This window comes from Chiloscyllium plagiosum, unplaced genomic scaffold (assembly GCF_037043375.1).
Source record: "Chiloscyllium plagiosum isolate Xiang-an unplaced genomic scaffold, Cpla_swu_hap1 HiC_scaffold_16, whole genome shotgun sequence".
NCBI lineage: Eukaryota > Metazoa > Chordata > Chondrichthyes > Orectolobiformes > Hemiscylliidae > Chiloscyllium > Chiloscyllium plagiosum.
In genome coordinates, this window is record NW_028270154.1 from 19939698 (window position 1) to 19958854 (window position 19157).

Consider the following 19157-nt stretch of genomic DNA (forward strand, 5'->3'; position numbering starts at 1 on the left):
GTTTCTGATCTCCTGTTGTAGGCATATGATTTATATGGCTTAACTAGTTCACTTTCTGGTCACTGGCAACCTACGCAGAATGTTGACATTGGGGGATTCTGTATTATTAATGCCATTAACTGTCAAAGGGTGATGACGAGATTCTCTTGGAATTGATAACTGCCTGCCACATGCCACCATTCAACCCAAACTCGATGCTGCCTGGGTCTTACAGCAAATAGCCAAGGCTGCTTCATTACCTGTGGAGTCATGGGTGGTGCTTTAAAATTGTGCAATCGTCAGCAAAACATCTCGACCTCTGACTTTGTGAAGAGAGAGTTTTTGATGAAGCAGCTGAAAACTGTGGACATTACCTAGTTGAGCTCCTAAAGTTTTGACCTGATATTGAGATGATTGACCTTCAAAGATCACAGTCTTTTTTTTATTATGACTCTAAGCTGTAGAGTTTTCCCCTGCTTTCCATTGCCTCCAGTTCAGCTGGTGTACTTTGCTGTCAAGTGAAGTCACTCTCTACTTGATCCTTCTGTTTGTGTTAAGACCAAACTGAAATGAGGTTAGAAGCTGAAGTACAATCCAAACAGTACTAGTGAGCAGGTCATTGCTGAGTGTCATTTGGTAGAACTGTAGTTGACCTCTTTTATCACTTTGACTGAAAATAGTCTGACGAGCAGTGATTAGCCAAGTTGTATCTGTCATGTCTTGTGAATATAGGACAAAGCAGAACAGTTTTCCATATTGATGGAGCAGTTTTGTTAGGCATGACATGTTTTGGAGCACAAGTAAAATTGTTGCAAATTACTTTGTTGTAAATAGTCATCTATCAGGCAAATAGCTCATGGTGATTTAATTGAGTAGTCGCACATTTGTGAAGTCTCTGGTACTGTGGGGTTTATTTTTAGCACTCTTCCCTATAACATTTTGGAATAAACTAAATTGGTTGAAGACCAGAATCTGTTTTGCTGGGAACCTCTAAGAGGTTAAGGTAAGTGAAGGTTTGTAGCTCAGGTTGAGGTTTAGGGTGTAGGTTTGCTCGCTGAGCTGTAGGTTTGATATCCAGACGTTTCATTACCTGGCTAGGTAACATCATCAGTGGCAACCTCCAAGTGAAGCGAAGCTGTTGTCTCCTGTTTTCTATTTATATGTTTGTCCTGGATGGGGTTCCTGGGGTTTGTGGTGATGTCATTTCCTGTTCGTTTTCTGAGGGGTTGATAGATGGTATCTAGATCTAATGTGTTTGTTTATGGCGTTGTGGTTGGAGTGCCAGGCCTCTAAGAATTCTCTGGCATGTCTTTGCTTAGCCTGTCCCAGGATAGATGGGTTGTCCCAGTCAAAATGGTGATTTTTTTCATCCATGTGTAGGGCTACGAGAGAGAGAGGATCGTGTCTTTTTGTTGCTAGCTGGTGTTCATGTATCCTGGTGGCTAACTTTGTTCCTGTTTGTCCTACGTAGTGTTTGTGGCAGTCCTTGCATGGAATTTTGTAGATGACGATGGTTTTGTCCATGGGTTGTACTGGGTCTTTTAGGTTTGTTAGTTTTTGTTTGTTAGAGTGGGTTTGTGTGCTACTCTGATTCCGAGGGGACTTAGTAGTCTGGCTGTCATTGCTGAAACTTCTTTGATGTATGGTTAGGGGTCACCACAAACCCCAGGAGCCCCATCCCATGACTGGATGTGGGTGCTTAGATCTGGCAGTTGTGAGATTGCACAGCTCTGTGACCTGTTTCTGCTGTTTATCATGTCAGTTGTACTGTGTTGTAGTATAACTAAGTTGACACCTTTTTACATGTGCCTGGTGCTGCTTTTGGCATTCCGTCAACTCTATTCATTGAACCTCAGTGAACCAGTGGTCTTTTCGTGGGTTGTCACTATCCTTTATTCATGAACTTATTGTGAATACATTGAGTCTAATTATAACCTATTGAAAACCTATTCGCATGGAGCTATAAGTAGTACAGAGTGTTGGTAGTTGGTTTTTTGGCTGTTACAATATGAGTATGCTGAGTACAGTGTGTTATTTATGTGTGCATTATTGTAAACCGTGCTCACCTGTTCTTTGTTTCTGACCATCTTAATTGATTTCTCTTCAGGCGTTCTCTTGGGCTTCAGTAACAAGCAAGAACCTACCCCCGAGTGGCATTGTCCCTACCACTGGAATTCCACCTCATGTTGTCAAAGCGCCAACACCGCAGGTAATCCATTAAGTATTAATGGGACCTCAGTGCCAATATTTCTTAAAACGCATTCATTCCAGTTTCCTTCTCCACTACTTTTCCTGATAACTGCTTGCCAATGTGCAGCTCACTGGATATCAATTGCTGTTTTGTAGTTTACCAAACAGCAACTGATCATCATCTCTCAGCCTAATCCGACCATAAATAAATGTGTGCTTGCTGAATAGTGATCAAGGTACTTGCTAAATGCACAATCGCTGGAGTTGATTGTGTACATCCAGCTGTTTTGCCATCTACTCCTGATGAATGAATCAGTACTTCTCATGTAGAGCACCACTTGGAGGAAGCAGTGGCAGGGCCGCTAAATGGATTCTCAGTGGGAAACCAAGAATGGCTGAGCTGGGCCACTACTGACCAAGCTGGCTGAACCCTAAAGAATATACAGTAGAACCTCAATTATCTAAACTTTGTACGGGGGCGGGGGGAGAATTTTGTTCAGATAATTGATTACGATCAGATCGATTACCTGAACAACCAGTAATTTGAGTACTGGTTATCTGAACACTTCAGTTATCCAGCAATGCAAACCATAATGCAGTTTAACTGATAACTGATCTATTGTAAACCAACGGTAATTTGAGTGCCGGTGATCGAACGTTTCTTGGTCATCTGGCAATGCACACCATAATGACATTTAAGTGATTGACCTCTTCAGGTAATCTGGAATTTGGATAATTGATGTGTGGATAATTGAGGTTGTACTGTAGTTGGTGTTTAGGCTGCCCTTCGTCTTGTTTTCTGACACTGCAAAATGAGACAGACTTCAAACAGATTGAGCAAACCAAAGTTGGGTAGCAATGACCTGATATAGCCTATATCAGCAGAATTTCATTAAACCACATTCTGTAACTTTTGGCCTGGCACATTGTCCATTCTACTTTTAGCATGGGGCTAGGAGATTGCCCCTGGTGTATTGAAGATTGCAGGATGGTATGCCAGAAGCAGCAGCATGCATACCTAAAAAATGAAATGTTAACCTCCTGAAGCTGCTTTGTCAATGTTGTTGATCTGTTGCTGCCTCTCCTGAGGCTCTGAGTATCAGAGGTGCCTGTCTTGAACATGACATTACATGACATTAAGAAATGATTGGACGTACTAGATACTCCAAAGGCTGTAGGCCTAGACAGCATAAAATAATGTTAAGATCTGTGTTCCAGAACTAGCTGTACCCCAAGTCAGGCCGTCCCAGTACTGCTAAAGTACTGGCATATACCCAACAACATGGACATTTGCCCAGTTATATCCTGTGTACAAAAAGCAGGGTGAATGAACTTGGCCAGTTGCTACCCTATTAGTCTACTCTTGATCATCATCAAAGTAATGGAAGGGAACATTGATAGAGATATCAGGTGGCAATGTGCAAAGGAGTAAACTGCTCACTGGTGCTCAGTTTGGGTTCTTTAAAGATTCTCTGCTCCTGACCTCACTACAGCTTTGCTCCAAACATGGACAAAATATTGAACTCAGGGTGTTGTAAGAGTAACTGCTTTTATTGGCAAGGCAACATTTGACTGCATATGGCATCGAGGAGCCTGAGCAAAACTAAGTTGATGAGACTCCTATTGATTGGATCATACCTAGTGCAAAAAGAGATGGTTGTAGTTATTAGGGGTATTGCAGGGGATCCTCGGTAGTGCCATAGGCATAACCATCTACGGCTGCTTCATCAGTAGCTCTCTGTCCATCATAAGATTAGAAGTTGTGATGTTCGTTGATTGCTGAACATTGCACAACATTTGTGACTCCTCAGGTACTGATATAGCCCATGCCCATCTACAGCAAGACCTGGACAATACCCGGACATGAGGAGTAGCATTAGTGTTATTATTATTATAGAATTATTATAGAAGAATACAGCGCAGTACAGGCCCTTTGGCCCTCGATGTTGCGCCGATCCAAGCCCACCTAACCTATACTAACCCACTATCCTCCATATACCTATCCAATGCCCGCTTAAATGCCCATAAAGAGGGAGAGTCCACCACTGCTACTGGCAGGGCATTCCATGAACTTACGACTCGCTGAGTGAAGAACCTACCCCTAACTTCAGTCCTATATCTACCCCCCCTTAATTTAAAGCTATGCCCCCTTGTAATACCCGACTCCATACGCGGGAAAAGGTTCACACTGTCAACCCTATCTAACCCCCTAATCATCTTGTACACCTCAATCAAGTCACCCCTAAACCTTCTTTTCTCTAATGAAAACAGCCCCAAGTGTCTCAGTCTTTCCTCATACGATCTTCCTTCCATACCAGCCAACATCCTGGTAAACCTCCTCTGCACCCGTTCCAGTGCCTCCACGTCCTTCCTATAGTATGGCGACCAAAACTGCACACAATATTCCAGATGCGGCCGCACCAGAGTCTTATACAACTGCATCATGACCTCAGGACTCCGGAACTCAATTCCTCTACCAATAAAAGCCAGTACGCCATATGCCTTCCTCACCGCACTATTTACCTGGGTGGCAACTTTCAGAGATCTGTGTACATGGACACCAAGATCCCTCTGCTCATCCACACTACCAAGTATCCGACCATTAGCCCAGTACCCCATCTTTTTGTTATTCTTCCCAAAGTGAATCATCTCACACTTAGCTACATTGAATTCCATTTGCCACCTTTCTGCCCAGCTCTGCAGCTTCTCTATATCCTGCTGTAACCTGCCACATCCTTCCTCACTGTCAACAACTCCTCCGACTTTCGTATCATCCGCAAACTTGCTCACCCAACCTTCTAACCCCTCTTCCAGGTCATTTATAAAAATGACAAACAGCAATGGTCCCAAAACAGATCCTTGCGGAACACCGCTAGTGACGGCACTCCATGAAGAAACTTTGCCATCAACTACTACCCTCTGTCTTCTTCCATCCAGCCAATTCCTAATCCAAACCTCCAACTCACCCTCAATGCCATATCTCCGTATTTTCTGCAGTAGCCTACCATGGGGAACCTTATCAAACGCCTTACTAAAATCCATATATACCACATCTACCGCTTTCCCCTCATCAACCTCCTTCGTCACCTTTTCAAAGAATTCAATAAGGTTTGTGAGGCACGACCTGCCCTTCACAAAACCATGCTGACTATCCTTGATCACATTATTCCTATCCAGATGTGCATAAATCCTATCCCTTACAATTCTCTCTAAGACTTTGCCCACAACAGAAGTGAGACTCACTGGCCTATAGTTACTAGAGTTATCCCTACTCCCCTTCTTGAACAAGGGAACCACATTTGCTATCCTCCAGTCTTCTGGCACTACTCCTGTAGACAAAGAGGACATAAAAATCAAGGCCAATGGCTCTGCAATCTCCTCCCTTGCTTCCCAGAGAATCCTAGGATAAATGCCATCAGGCCCAGGGGACTTATCTATTTTCACCTTTTCCAGGATTTCCAACACCTCTTCTCTACATACCTCAAAGCCATCCATTCTACTTATTTGTGACTCAGTATTCGCATCAACGACAATGCCCTGTTCCTGAGTAAATACTGAAGAAAAGTATTCATTCAGTGTCTCCCCAATCTCTTCCGCCTCCACACGCAACTTCCCACTACTATCCTTGACTGGACCTATTCCTACCCTAGTCATTCTTTTATTCCTAACATACCTATAGAAAGCCTTAGGGTTTTCCCTAATCCTACCGACTAAGGACCTTTCATGTCCCCTCCTTGCTGCTCTTAGCTCTCTCTTCAGGTCCTTCCTGGCTACCCTATAACTCTCAATCGCCCCAATTGAACCTTCACGTCTCATCTTAAGATAGGCCGCCCTCTTCCATTTAACAAGGGATTCCAATTCCTTATTAAACCACGGCTCCCTCGCACGACCCTTTCCTCCCTGCCTGACAGGTACATAATTATCAAGGACACTCAATAGTTGCTCCTTGAACAAGCTCCACATATCATTTACACTCTTGCCTTGGAGTCTACTTTTCCAAGCCACACATCCTAAGTCATGCCTCACCGCATCATAATTTCCCTGACCCCAGCTATAACTCTTGCCCTGTAGTACACACTTATCCCTCTCCATCACGAGAGTAAAAATCACCGAATTATGGTCACTATCCCCAAAGTGCTCACCTACCTCTAATTCTAACACCTGGCCTGGTTCGTTACCCAGAACCAAATCCAGTATGGCCTCACCTCTTGTTGGCCTGTCTACATATTGTGTCAGGAAACTCTCCTGCACACATTGAACAAACACTGACCCATCTAACGAGCTTGAGCTATAGCTTTCCCAATCAATATCAGGAAAGTTAAAGTCCCCCATAACAACCACCCTATTACTATCACTCATCTCCTGAATCACCTTCCCTATCCTTTCTTCAATGATTCTAGGACTATTAGGAGGCCTGTAAAAGACTCCTAACAGGGTGACCTCACCTTTCCTATTCCTAACCTCAGCCCAAACTACCTCAGATGGCAAGTCCTCCTCCATCGTCCTTTCCACCACTGTAATACTATCTTTGACAAGCAATGCCACACCTCCCCCTCTTTTACCCCCACCTCTGACCCTACTAAAACATTTAAATCCTGGAACCTGCAACAGCCAATCCTGTCCCTGTTCTAGCCATGTCTCTGTAATAGCCACAACATCGAAGTCCCAGGTACCAACCCACGCTGCAAGTTCACCTACCTTATTTCGTATACTTCTTGCATTGAAGTATACACACTTCAAGCCACTTTCCTGTTTACAGGCACCCTCCTTGGAAATTGATGCCATGTTCCTAACCTCCCTACACTCCAGGCCTGCACCCTGAAGCTACAATCTGGGTTCCCATGCCCCTGCAGAGTTAGTTTAAACCCCCCCCAAGAGCACTAGCAAACCTCCCCCCCCCCCCCCCCCCCCCCCCAAGGATACTGGTGCCCCTCAGGTTCAGGTGTAGACCATCCCGTTTATAGAGGTCCCACCGTCCCCAGAAAGAACCCCAGTTATCCAAAAACCGGAATCCCTCCCTCCTGCACCATCCCTGTAGCCACGCATTTAACTGTTCTCTCTCCCTATTCCTCGACTCTCTATCACGTGGCACGGGTAACAAACCAGAGACAACAACTCTGTTCGTTCTAACTCTGAGCTTCCAACCTAGCTCCCTGAAAGCCTGTCTAACATCCTCGGCACTCCTCCTACCTATGTCGTTGGTGCCAATATGGACCACGACTTCGGGCTGCTCCCCCTCCCCCTCCAGGACCCGGAAAACACGATCAGAGACATCACGTACCCTTGCACCTAGGAGGCAACATACCAAACGTGAGTCTCTCTCGTTCCCACAAAACCGCCTATCTGTGCCCCGAACTATCGAGTCCCCAATTACTACTGCTCTGCTCTTCTTCACCCTTCCCTTCTGAGTAACGGGGACAGGCTCCGTGCCAGAGACCTGAGCCCCGTTACTTACCCCTGGTAAGTCCCCCCCCCCCCCCCACAAGTATCCAAAACGGTATACTTGTTCTTGAGGGGAACGGCCGCAGGGGGTCCCTGCACTGGCTGCTTCCTCCCAGTCCCCCTCACTGTCACCCATCTATCTGCCATCTTTGGAGTTACTACTTCCCTATAACTCTGATCTATGTTATCCAGGTGTCAAGAAATTAACCATTTCTAACAATAGAATCACACTATCGGCCTTTAGCGTTTTAAATGGATGCCCATCCCAGTATCAACGTCCTGCAAAGGTTACCATTGAAACTGAACTTGAAAAGACAGTACATTTGAATAGTATGGCTATAAGAGCAGAGCAGATTCTTTGAATTCTTTGAGTAGGTTGCCTCCTGTCTCCCTAGTGCCTTTTCACCATTTAGAGATAGGAACCACCAAGCCATTTTAGTATAACATGAGCACTTGAAATACTATAGTGTGCAAAATATAAACTCAGCGAGTCGTGAGTTCGTGGAATGCCCTGCCAGTAGCAGTGGTGGACTCTCCCTCATTATGGGCATTTAAGTGGGAATTGGATAGGCATATGGAGGATAGTGGGCTAGTGTAGGTTAGGTGGGCTTGGATCGGCGCAACATCGAGGGCCGAAGGGCCTGTACTGCGCTGTATTCTTCTATGTTCTAAGTGTTGGCATCACAATTATTATGGTGCAGATAGAGGCTATTAAATCCATCATGCCTGCATCATCTCTAATGCCCATATCCCATGATAGGGAATTGAGAAAAAATGAATTAGAATAGATAGATAGATACTTGATGATTAGTGTGGACATGATAGACCAAAGGGCCTTTTTCTGCACTGCTTAAAACTCTGAATATCCATGCGGTACAAATTAATGACGCAATGAAGTACTTAACTGTGAGGAGAGATTGACTAAACTTGGTTTGTTTTCATTTTAGTCATAGAGATGTATAGCATGAAAACAGACCCTTCGGTCCAACCAGATATCCCAACCCAATCTAGTCTCACCTGCCAGCACCCGGTCCAAAACCCTCCAAACCCTTCCTCTTCATAAACCCATCCAAATGCCTCTTAAATGTTGCAATTGTACCAGCCTCCACCACATCCTCTGGCAGCTCATTCCATAAACGTACCACCGTCTGCGTGAAAAAGTTGCCCCTTAGGTCTCTTTTTATATCTTTCCCCTCTCACCCTAAACCTATGGCCTCTGGTTCTGGACTCCCCGGCCCCATGGAAAAGACTTTGTCTATTTACCCTATCTATGCCCCTCATAATTTTGTAAACCTCTATAAGGTCACCCCTCAGCCTCTGACACTTCAGGGAAAACAGCCCCAGCCTGTTCAGCCTCTCCCTGTAGCTCAGATCCTGCAACCCTGGCAACATTCTTGTAAATCTTTTCAGAACCCTTTCAAGTTTCACAACATTTTTCTGATAGGAAGAAGACCAGAATTGCACGCGATATTCCAACAGTGACCTAACCAATGTCCTGTACAGCTGCAACATGACCTCCCAACTCCTGTACTCAATACTCTGACCAATAAAGGATGGCATACCAAATGCCGCCTTCACTATCCTATCTACCTGCACTCCAAGGTCTCTGTTCAGCAACACTACCTCGGACCATATCATTCAGTGTATAAGTCCTGCTAAGGTTTGCTTTCCCAAAATACAGCACCTCGTATTTATCTGAATTAAACATCTGCCACTCAGCCCATTGCCCAAAGATATGGGGTGATTGAATGGAAGTTTACAAAAGTGAAAGACATGGATAGTCAGAGTCTTGTTCCCAAGGTAGAAATATCAATTACTAAATTACACAAGTTTAAGGTAAAAAGGCGTAAGTTTAAAGGAGATGAGTTTTTTTAAAACACAGTATAATAGATGTCTGGAATCCGCTGCCAGTGGTTGTTGTGGAGGCAGATACAATAGTAATGATTGAGGTAAAGTGACGTTTGAATAGACAGGGAGGAGAGGTATACCCAACTGTGTAGAGGCAGGAAGGTTTTCGTTCAGAAAGCCATCATGTGATCTTGCAGTCTTGGTGGGTCATAAGGCCTATTCCTGTGTTGTATGTTCTTTGTTTCACACTCTGTTGCTAATGTCGTATCCCATTAGTTTCGAATACTGAATCCTCAATGTGTAAGCTTAACACTTACAGCATCTTTGTAAATTTTACTGCTAGGATTGTTCTTGAAGTTCAATCTGAGCAGAGTTCTTTTTGCTTATTTATAGCCCCGACCAGAGACAAAACCAGAAATTCAGATTCCACCACCAAGGCCTCGTGATCAGCGCATTAGGGAACGGCAAGGTGTGCCACCTCGGGGCCCCAGACCAGGTAAAGTGTTGTTATGCCAGAAGTTATGATAGCAATACCGCTTTTAGCAGTAGTTGGATATCTGCCACGTAATGCGAAAACATGACTGTATTTGAAGGTTCCAACTCAAGCTGACAAATGTGTACCTAGTTGTATGACAGGTAGTCAGAAAATAAACATAAGAGCATATCTGCTTGAACTCCTTGTAGGTGGAATGATGAAGAACTGATTCAACAACTTGAGGCATGGGTGTTGTTAAAAGATGGCATGGGCTTTCAATAGCAGTATAATTGTACACTACCACAGTATCAGTTTTTGGTTAAGACTGAACAATAGTTGATCTATTTTAAACAATATGATTAATTTATAATCTGTAAAGCTAAATTTCATTTCATATTAAATTTTGCTCTTAAGATGAAATTGAAGCACTGACCTTTTTATTACAGCAGTCTTAAAAGCCAGATAGTGTTTATGCTGAAATTTATTTTATTACATTAAACTGGAGAATCAGAATGGTTGGTTTTGGTACCCTGGCTCCTTTTATCCTGACTTTAAAATATTAACTTTTTTTTTGTAACTTGAGGCATATGATATTGTTTTAGTGATTGGTAATGGAAACAAAGTTTTTGAGGAGGTGACCGTTTTAACCAATCTCAAAATACCAACAACTGAAGTAGGTTGACATCTGGAAAGATGACCTGTACTGTGCATTTTGAGTGACTAGTGCTATCTTAATGATTTAGCTGTGAGTGGTTTCATGTTAACTTACCCCTGAGAAAGCTGTAAACATTTGATCTTGGCCTGAAGGCATATGGACTGCAGTTTTTATCTGTAATAGCATGAGCATTCACGTTTCACCCAGCCATGTCATGACTTGAGTATTCCTAGATTATCACCATCCAGTCAGATAGCGACTTCTGCTTCAGTGAGATATGTAGAGGAACATGTTGGGAGTAGTACTAGGTGTTTGACAGGATGAAGTGTCAACTCTGAATCGACACTTAACTACTTAAAAGATGGTAAGGAAAAGCACCAGGCTATAGCCGGGTAAGTGATTACGTAATCAGCACGTCATCTCAATGGTTGACTGTAAATTGTTAAGGAAATTAATGGAAGGACGTAGCTCCATGACACCATAATACTTAATGGTGGTGAAGTTCATTGTGTGAGTGTAAACAATTTAGGCTGAACATTTTCATCAGTCTTTGGCTAAATGCCTGAAGAGGGTAATCCTTTGAGGGCTCTCGATCACTAGTTGTGCCAGTTTTCAGCCTATTAAAATTACACAGTTGATAACAAGATATGTCTGAGTGTACTGTCATGGCCAAGGTTACTGATGTTTCTAACCTGTGTAGAACTCCAGGGAAAGTCTTTGGGGGTGGGTGGGAGAGGGAGGGCGGGAGGTCAGTTATTTGGAGATGGTGTCTGGTTTTCCATCAGTCCAGGATTGTCCTCGGTAGCATTTCAGTCAGCCGAGTTCACTTTTAATCACTGTAAACAAAAGACACGATCAGTGTTGGAAACGTGTCTTCGATATAATCTTTCTATTGGGACTTTGAGATCTCCTTCGGATATTCCAATAATTGATATTCGGATAATCGAGTGTCCTCTGTATAGTACTGAAGATTTCTGCTGTCGAACCTTTTGCTAAACTGATCCAGGGCACCCATGACCCTGGCATGTACTGTTAATGTGCTGGATTGCTTTGATATTTCCGAAATAGAGTGAGACAAATGAATGACCAATTGCCTTACTCCCATTCGACAACAGAGTGATGGAAGGAGTCATCAACAGTGCTGTCAGGAGGACTTGGTGTGTCCTTGTTCATAACATGATTACTAATGCTCAGTTTGTGTATTGCCGCAATGACTTGGTTGCTGAGCCTAGTAAAGCTGTTGACCAGTCATAGGATTTTAAAAAAAAAATGCACACCAAAAATCAAGTGAAACTGATTGACCTTAACAACAAAGCAGTGTTTTGACCAGTGTGACAGTTCCAGGATAGGAGTTCTAAGATTTGAGCAACTAACACTAAAGGATATATTTCCAAGCCAAACTAGTGAGTGATTTGGAGGGCAACTTTCATGTGGTGATGTTTCCTTGTATCCTCTACCCTTCTGGAGCGGCATGGTGGCTCAGTGGTTAGCATTGCTGCCTCACAATACCAGGGATTCCGGTTCAATTCCAGCCTTGCGCATTCTTCCTGTATCTGTGTGGGTTTCCTACAAGTGCTCCGGTTTCCTCCCACTATCCAAAGATGTGCAGGTGAGGTGAATTGGCCATGCTAAATTGCTGATAGTGTTCAGAGATATCTATAATTTCATATCCTTTAATGGGATTCTAAGATTTCTACATGGGAGTGGATGTGAGTTTAGAAATACTGTTAAAGGAGCTTTGGTGAATTTTTATGATGTATCTTGCAAATGGTGCACGTTACTGTGAGAGAGTTGATAGGAGGGAATGTGAATGTGCGTGTTGGAGCTGCACTCATCCAAGAAAAGGGAAGTATTCCATCACATTCCTGACTTAAATTGTGAGGAGGCTTTGTGGAATCTGGAATGAGTTACTGTAGGATTCATTGCCTCTGACCTGGTCTTGTAGCTAGTGTTTATATGGCTAGTTTGGTTCAGTTTCTTGTCGGTGATAATCCCCAAGATATAGGGGGATTCAATGAAGGTAATGTCATTGAATGTGATGGTTAGATCATGGCTGATCTTCTCTCTCAACACTGTAATCTCTGCTCTCCATTCCCCTTTACACCTTTTTCAGCTTCTAAAAATCTCTCTCTTAAAATAGATTTACTTACTTGGCCTCCACAGCCTCTGTGGTAGAGAATGCCACAGGTTTGCCATTCACTGAAGAAATTTCCCCTCTGTGTCCAAAATGGCCTACTGCTTATGGCCTATGCTGTGATTGTGTTCTCTTGTTCTAGTTCCCCTGACCAGGGCAAAAATCATCCCTGTATCCAGTCTGTCCAGCCCTGTCAAAAGCTTTGTGCACTTGAATGAGATCCCTTCTCAGGCTGTAAACTTTAATACAGGGTCTGTAGACTCAATCTACCTAGTTTTCTGATGTCAGCAGACCTCTCCCATAATAACTGAACACCGACTTGACATTCAATGGGATTAGCATTTCTTGAGTCACCTAACAATCTGTGGTTTACCGTTGACCAGAATTTCAACTATGCCAACTACAGCAGATTAGATTCTGGTTGTTGGTGATGGGTCCTTCACATTTAACACCATCAAAATGGAATTTAGTCTATTTTCTTGGATAGGTGCAATTGCAATAGTAAAGTTGGACACTACCCTGTACAAAGCAATGTGCTTCCTTGGTGCCTAATCTGCTAGCCTAAATGTTAACCACCTACATGCTACAAGATGCACAGTGACAACCATCTCATCTATATAAAAGTCAACAGGTAAATTGAAATAATGTTACTTTAAACTTGCTGTCCAAACAGACCCTACTGAGTTCCTCCTTCGCCCCTAATGAAATTTTTGGGTTGGGACATTTGGAGCAGCAGTGGTTATTTATAAGCATAGACTGATTTTTGTGAGGCTTCTTCAAAGGCTTAATATATATTCACGGTTTTTATATATTCATGGGTTGCTGCTGCAAAAAGGAAAGCATTAGCTTCATGTTTGAGAAACCCTGCCTTTGTATCAAATATCTCAATATGTAGCACCTAGTTTGTCCACATTCCCACTCAAGCCTCCAGCTCAAAAAAAAATTGATCCTCTCTTCCCTAGCCTTTGACACTGTGAGCCCATTGCATCTACTACTCAGCAGCTCCCATAGCGCTCACCTCCTCCATAATTGTGATTTTGCGGTGAAGAGAAGTCTGAAGCATTAAACTGAGATCACGTGTGGGAAAAGGTTTGGAAAGTACAGTCCTACACTTTTTGAGAATTGATTACAAAAATAAATCAAACTTTAAAGAGCTTTTGGGTTTCTATTTCACATACTGCACAATATTGACTGACTGACTTTAATCTGGAGAGTTTAGGAACAAGTAGAAGGATCCATGGCTAAACTGTATAGCTTACTGTGTAGCTTACTGTAGCTGTTTCCTATTAGAAATCCCTCCTCCTTGTTTGGGCCTACAATATATCCCTCAGGACTGTTGTATAAGTTGAGATTCAGAATTCCCTAGGTTTATGACTTCAGCCTGAATTGCTCCAAAATGATTATCTTGAGGCACTTTTTAAAAAATAAAATTTGAGTCATTTATTACAGAAAAATGATGTGTACACTTTTTAACCCGTGTGGATTAGGTGAAGGAATAAAGAAGAAGCTGAGCTATGGGAGTTGGCAGAGTTGATCAATGAGATGACATTGAGTTTTCTCCGAAGATAATTTTGGGGAGTCATTGGGGGGTGTTTTATATTGGTGTGAAAAACAAGGGCTTGAATAATCTGAAATAAATCACCGTTCAATTAAATATTGGATTTGATTCAACAGCAATGCAGTTATATGTTGGGAGGTAGTGCATTTTGTCATTTCAAACCTTAATTTGGTGAATTGACTTTGTTAACTGACTTTAGATGATAAAAAAGTGTGGCTAGTTTGTACAGGTTTGCAATTTTCATTAAATATATGGTATTTGCAGGACCTTTTAAGAACATCCTAATCGTTAATTTTTGATTTAAAATGCTTTTGAAATTAGTTTCGGGAATATGCTAGCCCTTTTTGAAAGTAGGTTTCTTTGTTTCAGGTCGGAGTGAAAATGAACCAGGGGATACAGAGACACGACGCGCAATCCGATACCCAGACAGTCATCAGTTATTTGTCGGGAACCTGCCTCATGATATTGATGAAACAGAGCTGAAAGAATTTTTCACAGGTTTGTTGAATTTTTTTCTCTAGTTTACTGCAACTTGTTCAGAAGCGCTGCTGCTCCTTAAAATCTCAATACATTTTAGCAGTTTTCTTTTGTAATTTACACAATGTTGTATTCTGAGCGTTAGGATAAGATTGCATTCTTTTTAATAATGTGTGAATTCATTTTTCCTTGTTTTGAGCTTCCTTTAGGTACACAATTGCTGAAGGTATATTGTGCCACTCACCATAATTCTGTACATAGTTGGCTGTTCTTTAAGTGTCATTACTACCCTGCTACATGTTAGGGCATTGTATTGAGGCTGATTCTGGCCTTAATGGATCTTTTAGGATATGAATATGCAGGGCAGTTATCACTGCAGTTGTTGTACTTGTTGAGATTAGTTGAAACCACATCTGCTGAAGGTGGTATCTGGAACTTTCTAGTCCATTGGTTTAAAACAATATACTCTAGTCCAATGACTCTTGTGTTATGTATTAACTATTTGGTAAATTGTGCATTACTGTAAAGCCACCAACGAAACCACTTTATAGAGAGCTCTTTTTTTTTGTTTTCCGAAGGGAGTCAAATCAGATTTGAAACATTAGCTGTTTTTCTTTCCTGAAATGTGCCAGACCTGCTGAGTTTCTCCAGCTCTGTTTTTGTTTAAATTCCAGCATTCATAATATTTTGCTTTTATTTGCTTCAGTTTTATTATTCCTTCAATTACTGTCTGAGCATTACTGGCCTCTTCAGGAATATGTGCTTGCACTCTTCTGTACTTCGAGTCATAGAGATGTACAGCATGGAAACAGACCCTTCGGTCCAACCCATCCATGCTGACCAGATGTCCCAACCCAAAATAGTCCCACGTGCCAGCACCTGGCCCATATCTCTTTCTTCCCCCCCCCCCCCCCAAACCCTTCCTATTCATATACCCATCCAAATGACTCTTAAATATTGCAATTATACCAGCCTCCTTATTGCAAGTTTACAAAATAGAGAGCATACATTTTAAAATTGACAGAAAATCCTTGTCCATTATGCTATAGTTTGAGAAGTGTTGGTGTGTATATGACTGCTTCAGGTATAAGATTGTTCATTGCTGCTGATTCTCTAAGTGTAGCTACCAGTGCTTAGCTTAAGGAAGCTTAGGAGAAAAAAACAGGATCAGACTCTAGTTCTTGGGTAGTGGTATAAAATATTTGATTGAGATATGGCTGGGATAGTATGTTTGTCATATGTTAATAAGGTGGATCAACTAGGCCTGTATTCACTGACATTTAGAGAAATGAGATGCAGTCTCATTGAGACGAATCAAATTCTGACAGGGCTGGATAGACTGAATGCAAGGAGTTGTCTGGGGCAATGGCTATATGGTTTTGGATAGAGCTGAGAAAAAATGTCTTCATTCACAGGATGGTGAAACTGGAATTCTACACCTCCAGGTTGTGGAGGCCAAGTCACTGAATATAATTAAGAAAGGAATAGACATTAAAGGTGTCAATGGTTGTGGGAAGAGAGCAGGAGTATGGCGTTAGTTAGACGATCAACCATGATTGTATTGCATGGTGGAGAAGGCTCGATGAGTTGAATAGCCTACTATTATTTTCTGTTTTTAAGCCTTGGAAAATAAATTTCTGAAGGGGATAGCTTCACTGTTGTTTTAACTTTACATTTATTAGAATTTCAAAAAACTTATCTATCGAAAGGAACAAAATAACAACATTTTTGCAATATAAACTTGTTTTGAGTGATCCTACCATCTTTAATGTATTACTTGCTGCGTTTAGATTGTTTACCATGAAATAAATCATCTTGATAGAATATACAGAATTAAATGGAGTTTAATGCTGAAATCTATTTATTCGAGGCTGTAAACAGTTGCTTGTAGAAACTAGGTGTGTAACTCAGTTTATTATAGTTAATCTGCACCACCCACGGGAGTGTAGGTCGTCACCTATTTGGGGAAATGAACGTATTGAATTTTGACATGCATAATAAAGTACAAACTGTTTTGGGCATCACTCTGTCAACTCTTCTTTTGCAGGGTATGGCAACGTGGTGGAACTCCGTATTAACACCAAGAGTAGTGGTGGAAAGCTGCCCAATTTTGGATTTGTGGTTTTTGATGATCCAGAGCCAGTTCAGAAAATCTTGAGCAGCAAGGTAATATGTAATAAAGAACAGTTTTTTTGTATTCCAGGAAGGTAAGCTGTTTGTCCATTTTGTTGAATGTTTCATATTTTGTGATTAATGTGGCTTGAGTTTTTCCTCCTTCAGTACCCTACCAGTACAATGTTTGTTTTTAAATTTCTTAATTATCATTCATCATGAAATATGAAAAAGTTGAAGGTAATATATCCTGTTTTGATAAGTTAAGACTTTGATTTCAACAAGGGAATATAATTTTGATTATTAAAACCCAGCAAATCTGGTTTTTATTTGCAAGAAATTGATTAGAAAATACATTGTTATTCTGAAACCTATGTCTTTACTGCTGCATTGAATCTGGTTGAAGATTCAGTATTTCGCAGTTATATAAGAATGTGTACATATTTTGTTAGTGTAAATTCAGAGCTACATATGTACAAAATTAATTGAAGCATTTTTCTCAAACTACTTTTTTGTCCTCTCCTCCTCTACAGCCCATTAAGTTCCGAGGAGAGCTCCGACTAAACGTGGAGGAGAAGAAAACCCGGCCTATTCGTGAAGGTGAACGTAGGGGTGATGACCGCCGAGAAAATAGACCAAGAGGACCTGGTGGACCCCGTGGTGGGCTTGGTGGTGGAATGATGCGTGATCGGGAAGGCCGGGGCGGTCTGTCCAGAGGAGGACTAACGCAGAAACCCGGACCAGGAGCTGGAAGAGGAGGTGGACAAGGAGAGCCTCGGTTCTCAGGACCACGCCACTGAAAGTACCCTCACTAGCTGTTGGTGTGAGCTGATGGTACAGATGTTCTCTCTCATGCTCTTGTGATTCAGCTTTGTTTTTGGAATGTGATTTCGACCTGTACAGATTATCATTTTTTCAGTACAGAAAATGGCCTTTTCTTTTGTTCTCGACTTGTGTAGTAGTCGTCGTCCCACGAAACATCCTGTCTGAAATGTTTATTTGTTTAAGCAAAACGGATTTTAAAACCAGAATCTTGATTTGAAGACAGATTCTGACTCCAGTGGATCGGGGTGACTAACAGCTATGAACTGGATTTTAGTACCTGCTGCCTCCCAGCTGCTCCAGGAACGTGTTGGCCCTTGAAATTTGGTGCATATTTTTTAAATTGGAAACCAGGTTGCTTTTTGTTTTGCACAGACATCCATCTTCGGAAAAACTTGTAATGTAGCACTCAGCAATTTTTAAAGCACTCTATCTACTTGGCATAGTGTTCTCCTATTTGGTAAAGGGAACACAGTGCTATCTGTATTTGGAACGGAACCTGTGTGATCACTAAATGGTTGATAATAAGCTGCAATGCTGTAAACTGGAGCAAGTTATCAGTTCCTGTGCAGAACTGCTGTGCTGTTAAGATCAGGAGTGGACTAATACAATAGATGTAAGTCTTCAACTTTTTTCTTTTAACGTTTTTGTTTTTATCATTGGAAGAATCTTTTACTGTGGGACTTTTTAAAAACATTCAACTCTGGCATACTTGACATCAAGACACGTTTCCTCTGGAATTGTGAATTTTTTTTAAACTGTAAATGCAGAAAACTTTTCTGGTTTAGTTTGTATTGTAAAGCGTATGGTTGTGCCTTCTATTTATCTCTCATTCCAATCTTGGCAAAGTTGTACAAATAAATGTAGATTGCTTTATTCAATATGCACGACTTTGTGGTGTTTGTTCAGGGATGAAGGCCATTTGGGGTGTGTATTTGGTTGTCTGAGTAAAATTGTACTGAAAATACTAAAAGCTTAAGTTTTAAGAAATCTTCAACTGGGCTACATTGGTTCATAATTCAGTTCAGGTACATGTTACATGCAGTCTAGAGACTCTTATAACCTCAAGCTTAAATGGTTTGCATTTAAAACACAGCTGGTACAAAATAAACCTAGTTTATGAATGTTTTTTAATATTTTAAAAAATCACTGGAAAACAAGCCCAGGTGATCAACGTGAGAAACACGTTATGTAGCAGCATCTAGCTCTTGGATGTGTTGACCTGGCAGATTTTCATAATTGTTCTGTAACAAAAAACAATGGCTGATAATTGACATGCATGGATCATGGTAGTTCTTCCATTGTTTTTTATTTGTAGGAGCTTACTCCACACGTGCGTTGTATGTTTTTGTTTCATTTGTTTGCGAAGCAGTGTTTGTTCACTTTGAACAAAGTGGATTTTATACTGTGTTTTCAACTGGAGTTTCAGCTGAGTTTGCTTCTCGAATATGAAAAGTTCATTGAG

The 19157-nt window shown here is 41.7% G+C and overlaps 1 protein-coding gene across 2 annotated transcripts in view; it reads left to right on the forward strand.

The window, feature by feature from the left end:
• The window catches only part of g3bp1 (GTPase activating protein (SH3 domain) binding protein 1), a 47199-nt gene extending 28626 nt beyond the window's left edge, over positions 1-18573 (forward strand). For both annotated transcript variants that reach the window (XM_043703241.2, XM_043703240.2), the window contains exons 8-12: positions 2087-2188; positions 9853-9955; positions 14651-14779; positions 16806-16924; positions 17404-18573. In XM_043703241.2, the coding sequence (XP_043559176.1) occupies positions 2087-2188; positions 9853-9955; positions 14651-14779; positions 16806-16924; positions 17404-17670 (720 nt within the window). In that variant the 3' untranslated portion in view covers positions 17671-18573. The remainder of the gene's footprint in view (positions 1-2086; positions 2189-9852; positions 9956-14650; positions 14780-16805; positions 16925-17403) is intronic.
• The last annotated feature ends 584 nt before the right edge of the window (positions 18574-19157 follow it).